The sequence below is a fragment of the Syzygium oleosum genome, unplaced genomic scaffold (assembly GCF_021117445.2).
Source record: "Syzygium oleosum isolate NSW1041296 unplaced genomic scaffold, Sole_v2.1 Sole_v2.46, whole genome shotgun sequence".
NCBI lineage: Eukaryota > Viridiplantae > Streptophyta > Magnoliopsida > Myrtales > Myrtaceae > Syzygium > Syzygium oleosum.
Genome location: NW_026607530.1, coordinates 1,187,937 through 1,196,320, shown reverse-complemented (window position 1 = coordinate 1,196,320; position 8,384 = coordinate 1,187,937). Strand labels below are relative to the sequence as shown.

Here is an 8,384-nt window from a genome sequence, read left to right as displayed (position 1 = left end):
TTCCCATATTTAGATGGGTTAATAGTACGAGAAAATTTCAAATTAGTATGAAAAATTTAAAACTGATACATTTGTGATCATTTTATTTTAAATTAATTTTTTTATCATAAAAAATTTTAAACTGGTATATCTGTGGTAATTTTACTTTAAATTAATATTTTGATCATTAAAAACTTCAAATTAGTATATTTGTGATAAATTTACTTTTTGTTAATTTCCGTTAAATTGGATTAATATTACAAAAAATCACAAATCCACAAATCGATATACCCATGATAGATTGTTAATTCGGTCAACTGTTTTGTGTCATTTAACAAAGCAATTTGACAATAAAATTTAATATAATAAAGTAATTTAATAGTAAAATTTAATAGAAACAAATTGAGGGTAAAATTGTCACAGGTCGCATGTCATTTAACAAAGTAATTTGACAGTAAAATTTAATGGAAATAAATTGAGGGTAAAGTTGTTACAGATGTATAAGCTTGAAGTTTTTTGTGGTCAAAAAATTAATTTATGATAAAATTATTATAAGTGTACTAATTTAGGGTTTTTCGTGATATTAACTCTATTTAGATTGAAATGGTTAAGAAGGGGATTTGACCTGAAAAAAACATATATTGTCTTGTCCAATACGACTGCTTGAAATTCTTAGTTTTCTAACGGCATATTCAATAGCTAGATGCCATAAAATTTAGAAAAGGGTCATGTTTTCTTCCGTTCGTGTGATATTTATTAAAAAATTTGGTCATCGGCTTATCATTCCTATCTGTTCTTAGTGCCCTGTTATAATTTTCTGCCCGTGTCATTGTCATCTTCATCTGCAAATTTCGAACGCCTTATTCGACGAAATGAAAACTACATCACTCAAAAGAAAAGATGATACAAGAGACTCGAAGCAAGTTTTACTTATTTGCTACTTTTTGGTTTGTTTTCTTCTTCTTTTCACATATTCATTGAAGAGCAAGGGTGACGGTTTAAGTCAAAGTCGCACCGCAAGTCCTAAACCTTTGTATAGAAATACAATTGGCTCCTAAGCCTTATTATTTCAATTAATTAAGCCCCGAACCTTTCTAAAAATGTGCAATCAATTCACTTTGACAAACATTGAACAATATTTAAAGTATTTTATGTGTCACTAAAAAAGTTGGTTACTTGGTATCCTCGAAATGCAATTTCTTACATAAGCTATAGAATTTAATTGCATTTCTCAATAGATATTCATAATTTAGTTGTGCCAATTAAAAGTTTTTAAAATTCGATTGCATTTCTTAATAAATGTTTAGAACTTGAATGTACCAATTAGATGGATGCCGATTGTCTTACGTGACACGGTTAGCGCTGACTATGGACGAATCTCGAACTTTTTCTCGACAGGGGGCAACACGATTTGTGATTTCAAAGAAATCGTGTACTTTGCTTTAGAAATAAAAAAAAGAGAGAGAGGTTTTGTATGCCTAAAAACTCCGATAAAAGCTAATGTTTCGTTTATCTATATTGTAGGATCGTTTACTAACTTATTATGGATTAGTGAAGGCAATTTACCCTTAATATGACTTATCTACACTTCCTTGTTCGGAAAATTTAATGGAGTAACACTCAATCTCAAGTTTAAAATAGCGAGGAATTACTTTTCAAAATAAGACATATGTCTGTCCATTCAAATACGGAATTACTTGTATTTGTTAGTATGTTAACCACACATAAGTTTATCCCATAAGCTCCGAACAACTTAATGATCAACACAAATACATAGTCCTTAAGTATACATTTATTCTTAATCGATAATTATGATAACATATTTTTGTCACTCTCTACAACGCGCGGACGACATTCAACTTTGAATCCGAAAAACAAAGTACCAAATAAAAAAAAAAAGAAAAGAAAATGACCAAAAAGAAAAAGAGAAAAAGAAAAAGAAAATTGAATAGAATTAGGTAGCGTTGATGGAGGGAACGAACGACGAAACCGATTCTCTGTCTTCCTCCTTCCTCCTTCCTCCTCTCTTTCCCTTTCGCCATCGTTTCGCTGTCGGTGCACGCAATCGCTTCCCGTCGATCCTCTCCTCTCCGTCGCCGCCGACGAGCTGTTCTCGCTCCGATCGATCGATCGATCGGACCGATCCCGATTCCGATAAGCCTTCGCCGGAGCCGGGGGAGAAGATGAAGGTCACGGCCCTGCTGGTTCTGAAATGCGACCCCGGCGGCTCCGATCCGGTGATCCTCGCCAACGCCACCGACGTCAGCCACTTCGGCTACTTCCAGCGCTCCAGCGTCAAGGAGTTCATCGTCTTCGTCGGCCGCACCGTCGCCAGGCGCACGCCCCCGGGCCAGCGCCAATCCGTGCAGCACGAAGGTCGGTTTCTCGGTTCCCCCCCATTTCTCGCCCGCGCTCGCGATTCGAGGCCCTGCTTTCTATTCCCGATGCAGGGTTGTTTCTAACTTGTGCGGAGTTTTGATTAGCGTCTGTCTGCATCGGAGCTCGCTCTTGCTGTGTGTGTGTGTGTGTGTGTGATGTCGATTGATGGATGTTCGATTGCGTGGCGTGAGACGAGGCGCATGTTTGCCTGTGTAATCTGCGAGGTACAATTTGCGTAGCAGGCGAACTTGAATTGTTAAATTGCGATTGTGAGCCCTGTAGACTTCTCGTAGGTCGTGTAATTTGGTCATGACTCAGTGTTGTTATTGCCCTACCTGGACAAAGAGACTACTAAAATTTGTGTCTGTGCTCTCCTGAGTCCTTGGCCTATAATTCTGCGGGAAGTAGCGCCACCAGAACCCGGTTAGATTTCATTGTCACATGTTGATGTTATAGAGCAAAAGTGTCTACAGGCTGTGTGCAAGTTGTACGAGTAGCAAACTGAATTCATCTGTTTGGTTATCTTTTCTTTCTTGTCCCTCAGAGTACAAGGTGCACGCTTACAATAGAAATGGCCTTTGTGCGTTGGGATTCATGGACGATCATTATCCGGTTCGAAGTGCATTTTCTCTGTTGAATCAGGTAGAAACCCACAATTTGTTGCCTATTCAGGCCTTTCCGGCTTGTGTACATGTTAATCGTTACTGATTTGCTGATAGATTGAAATCCTATTCCAAGTTTGGTAACCGAAAGGTTGAATTAGCTTTGCACCACTTCGATTGGTATATTCTTTAGTTACGTGATGATATGCTCTTTGAACCTGCAAATTTGTTGAATCTGTATGTTGAAAATTTTTCTAACACGAACAGTCCATTGAAATGGATAGGTTGCTGGATGCCATTGTGAGAAACTAATACATCGTATGTACAGATAGGAGGCTTCTTATAGACACTTAGAACTCCGGACTGGTCTTTTTAGTGCCATCTGGGACTAAGAATTTAAGTGATTTCTTGAGACAATTACTCTTGAGTATTTGGAGGACTCCTTTAGCTGATGACTTGAGACAACAGTCAGATTTAAAAATATTCCTGGTTTAGTAGGAACAGAAGTACCAAAGGCCTCCTTTTAAATAACTAGCTTTAGAAATGAATCTTTTCAAAATAACTAAGTTGACAAATTAAAAATTAATTCTTTACCGACTTTCCAGATTATTGAGAAATTTTAAAGGACGCTTGGCTACATTGAATCTTGAAGAAATCGAGGGAGAATGAGCTTAAGAACACACTTATAGATCACAATGTCATTTGGTTTCATGCTCTTACGCTGTCGCCTTATAAAAATTTGCACATCCTTATATTTTTGCATTTCTAAAGTTTGAAACTTATGGATTATGTATGGTTTTATTGTGGACAGGTGCTGGATGAGTATCAGAAGAATTTTGGTGATTCTTGGAGGAGTGTAAACTTGGATAACACTCAACCATGGCCATATTTGAACGAAGCTCTAACTAAATTTCAGGTTCTGTCCATTCTCTCGTCACATTAAGTGATATTGCATTTTAGGTTTATTTTATCCCCTGGGTTATCGACTGGAGCTTTAAGACAAAGTCCTCTTTTTGTGATTATGTTTGTTTCTTCTATGAATCTATAGGATCCAGCTGAGGCTGATAAATTGTTGAAAATTCAGAGGGAGTTGGACGAAACAAAAATTATCTTGGTAAGTCATATGCATTTTGTCCCCCTTTTCTTCATGCATATCTCAATCTACATTTCTGCGGTGGCAATTTTAACATGAAAAATGTGAAAGCACGGATGCGAATGCAGCATTAGCACGAGAGAAATTATGGACAGATATTTGAGTCTCATATTACAGGAGCACAATTAAATCGTCATGTTTTGACCCCTTTTTTTGTGAGGATCATCTTTGCATTATATTGTTGTTCAAAATTCAAGCAAGCAAGTGACATAAAGCAACAATGCTCATTGACATGAACACAACGACACAAGTATGAATTGTTATCCTGATGCATTCTCATAATCACGCATGCATGTTTTCGGTCGAGAAGTTCCCCTTATGGTACTCATAAGTCTGCTAAGAAATTTTTAATATCAATCATATGGAATATATAAAGTGATATCTGCCTACCTGAGCCTCCAAGATACTCTTCTACGACCATAAGCTTTTGTTTGGTCATGTAGTTGCTTAGTTTTTTGAACAATGTGCTGAATTCAAAACTATGTTTCTGTGGACACCAGAAAAGAAAAGAAAAGAAAAAAGAAAGAAAGTTGGGAGTTTGGGACTTTCTTTTGCACCAGTGATTTTGTCTGTGCTACAGTTCATCTGTCGATAGCCATTTCTCTGCAGCAAGTTAATGTTGAAGAAAAATATCTGAATATTCATTTTGGTGCACGTGAAGAAACCGGCAATAGACTCGATTAGTAACATAGTAGTGGAAATCTGAAGTGGGATCTTTCAATTCCATCCATGAGAATATGCGGTATTGTTACATTTACTTATAGAGCTAAATTAGGGATACCTAGTATTCAGAGAAGTTTTTGTTAGATATGTTTCCTGTATTGTTTGTGGCCCTTGGGAAAAATGAAGGATGTGTCTAAATGTCATTGCCTTGTATTAGTGTTCAAGCACAGATCCTTGATGGAGCTGTCCTGTTCTTGGATTGCTGCCTCATAGAACATGTGCTTAAAGGATGTAATGTTTTTTATTAGCGACACAGGACAGGTTTTGGCTTTTTCCTTTTGCCTTCCACTTTTCGTTTGTCTCTTACACCCTTTTCTCTTTGATACAGCACAAAACTATCGATAGTGTGCTCGAACGAGGTGAGAAGTTGGACAGTTTGGTTGAGAAGAGTTCAGATCTCAGTGCATCATCACAGGTACTATGTATGATTGAAAGAGGAAAACTAATAATTTGGCAACTAATTGTCTCTCTGCCACTAGTAATCTGCATTGAGCACAGGTTCATAAGTTTCAATTTCCTTGTTTCTTTCTGTCCACTTCCAGTGTTCCACACCTGTCTCAACATGCATATCTACTGGCAACTAGCTGTCCCTTTGAGGCAGATTTTCTGTTAATTATCTTCTGTGACATTGCAACGGATGTCATTTTCTACTGGATTTCATCAAAATATCTTGAACTTGAATGCTTAAAGTTCAAAGAATCCACAGTGTAACTCTTCCACACCAAATCTGGCAGTTTTTATAACGTCAAACGTAGCTGCTGCTTTTGACTTGATTCTTGATTCGTTATATTCGGCATGGAGTTTATCCTTCACACAATATATGCAAATCTTGAACGTTATTCTTTCTCCTCGAACATTGTTTCGTTTGGAGACAATTACTTTTGTTGTGTTAGATTATATCTCAGACAGATTAAAGAATGGTAGGAGTCACAATATTAGCTGTATCAATAATATAACAAAAGTTTATTGGAGTATTATGCAACTGATTTTCGAACTGAGTTTTGTTGAGCCTTGAATATGAGGTGAAAGACCTACTCATCGCTACTGGTTCTGCTTGATTTGTGTCAGAACCTACTCTTAGTTGCTGACACAGTAACCTCTTCTTGTCTCCTGGAACAGTTGTTTTACAAACAAGCCAAGAAAACCAACCAGTGCTGCACCATACTGTAACGTTTTGAGGAGACTAAAGAGAAGATACGCTGTGTAAACACGTAACTTGGTTCCAATAGTGGTCATTCCGTCTGGGGAATACAGAGCAGATGGCATAGTATATACCATCATGGTGATATACCTTCTTTCTGCTGCTTTGATAAGTGCAAACTTGCGGTTCGTGGTTTTTGGCTGAATCTGTCTTAGTTATGTATAAAAGCTGTTTAGCATCGACAGCTGATTGTCCACTGTTCTTTGATTTTCTTTCTAATTGTTCAACTGAAACAATGATTTGTTCATGATGAGCAGTCCAGCTGGTTTGTTTTTGTTTCTACTCATTTTATTTTTCTTTCGGTCATGTTCTTGAACTTTGCTCCTCCAGTTTTCATAGATATGGTCTCTACCTTGTCTGAAATCAATCTCATAGAGTCGCATCATCTTGCACTCCTAACTTCACAATCGACGAAAACTGGTAGTTAATGCTAATGAACAGAAGATAGAAACTTTGCAAGCCAAGAACTTCTGTGTGATTCTTTGCTCTCCAAATTCCAACTTTGAAATTGTTTTGAACTTTTGAGTCTTCTTTTGCATAATATATGTTGGATTCAAATTTTGCTGATGGGTCCTTGTTGTGTCGTATAGTAGTGTGGTGCCAGCCCGGGCAGCCATTAGTTCCACTGCTTTCCCAAGAAGGATAGGAGATGGATCAGAATCTTCAGTGGTGGTCGAGTTCCTTAGAACATGCTCATTCGACATGTATCAAAAATGATGGCAGGCTGAGATTAGTTATCTGAATACGGAGTCTCGGATAGCCATCTTTTATTCACATGTCTCGTACACTAATTGAATATTTGCAAGATCACACAACTTTACATGACTCGATCTATAATCGCACGATTCTCACATCACTCACAACACGATAAAAACACAGGGTTATCTCTTTTTATTTCCGGGGAATATTTGAGACCCCGCTTTCACTGATCGCGTCCTATTTTCCGATAAGGGACTTGAGCCACCAGGTGCCATTGTCTTGGGGACCTCCTTCAGGTGGACGGTCGCTCTGTGGAGTCTTGCGGAGTTTTCTTAAGTCATAACCTTCGTTCTTAGCCTTCTGAACCAGCATCTCATAGATCTCATCTTCCAGCTGAGTCTTCCTACATAATATCTGAAACATGAAGACAAACATTGGGAAAACTCAGAACCTTATCAGAAGGGAACTCACATATCCGCACACGAGCATGTCCTGCTTTTGTGAACTTAGGAACGACAAATAACAGTGAAACAGAAATGGAAGAGAGCTCGACATACCCAGAGGTACTTTCTGGTGGGCTCTCCAATGAGAGCATACTGATAATCATCGTCGAGGTACAACACCCAGTAGTTCCCAACGACGGGAATAACGGGCAAGAACGGAGGGACATAGAACTTGACCTTGAGCTTGGCCTCGTCGCTCTTCGGGTCCGCCTTATATGCCGTGCCCTCGATGGCCACTCTCTTGCCGTCGCTCCAGGTCTCGTTGAGCACATGCACCGTCCCATCTTGGTTAAGAGTGTACGTCGCCCTCGTGTCCACGCCGCTCTTCGGCACGAAGAAGGATGGGATTGACGCTATCTCGTACCATCTTCCCATGTACCTCTCCAAGTCCACGCCCTTCACAACGTCCAAATCTTTCTTCACCATTTTTCTTTTGGTCTTTTGAATGGGGAGGAATTGAATTGTGTCAGAGGTCTCTTGGAAGAAGATCTTCCTCACTCAATGTCTTTTCTTGTTGGGTTAGGTTTTCTTTTTTTTGAATGTCGGATATAACGGGAGACGAGCTTGGCGACACGCGATATTATTGAAGGTGGCGGGGCTACACATGGAGGAATTAGGACCTTATGTTGTTAGGATAAGGGGACCTTCTAGAGTCGTATTGTTTATGGTCATCGCACTAAGCAACTCTTAAATTCCACGGAGGCAGGTGATTTCGATCAAATTCATTAATGATGTTCACACGAGAGGGGAGCCCGTGAGGGGAGCTTTTTGCGCGAGAGAAAGGGACCCGGACCCGAAGGCACGACTTGGCCAGTTAAGCCCATGAACTTATCGATGTTCGACGCTACGAGCCGTCGATCAGTGGACACTGTTGGGCGGGATCGGTGACCCAAACCGCGGTTCAACATCGAGGGAACCTTTCCTCTCTTTGATCTTCGACATTCTCGTTTGAATAGCAACACAACATCAAACTCCCTTGAAGGTGGGATAAAAAGATTAGGAGACGTATCGACGAATCAAAAGTCGATACGAACAAAAAGGGCGATTCTTCTGCTACGACAATCACTAGTTTAATCAATGACTTTGGTTCATTTGGGAGCCATGCTGTATATGCAAAGACAGAGAAAGTGCGTAAAGCTTTGTTA

General features: G+C 39.2%; 2 protein-coding genes across 2 annotated transcripts; one reads left to right on the top strand and one right to left on the bottom strand.

Moving 5' to 3' along the window:
• The first annotated feature begins 1,942 nt into the window (after positions 1 to 1,942).
• LOC115687356 (VAMP-like protein YKT61) lies at positions 1,943 to 6,319 on the top strand. The gene is made up of 6 exons (XM_030612881.2): positions 1,943 to 2,355; positions 2,903 to 3,000; positions 3,772 to 3,876; positions 4,009 to 4,074; positions 5,165 to 5,251; positions 5,956 to 6,319. Exons 1-6 carry the CDS (start codon positions 1,947 to 1,949, stop codon positions 6,004 to 6,006), a joined length of 816 nt encoding a protein of 271 aa, XP_030468741.2. The 5' UTR covers positions 1,943 to 1,946; the 3' UTR covers positions 6,007 to 6,319.
• A 448-nt stretch (positions 6,320 to 6,767) lies between these two features.
• Positions 6,768 to 7,736, bottom strand: LOC115687357 (temperature-induced lipocalin-1-like). The gene is made up of 2 exons (XM_030612882.2): positions 7,294 to 7,736; positions 6,768 to 7,150 (listed from the first exon to the last, which is right to left on the bottom strand). The coding sequence occupies exons 1-2, from the start codon at positions 7,663 to 7,665 to the stop codon at positions 6,974 to 6,976; spliced, it is 549 nt and encodes a 182-aa protein (XP_030468742.2). The 5' UTR covers positions 7,666 to 7,736; the 3' UTR covers positions 6,768 to 6,973.
• Between the last annotated feature and the right edge of the window lie 648 nt (positions 7,737 to 8,384).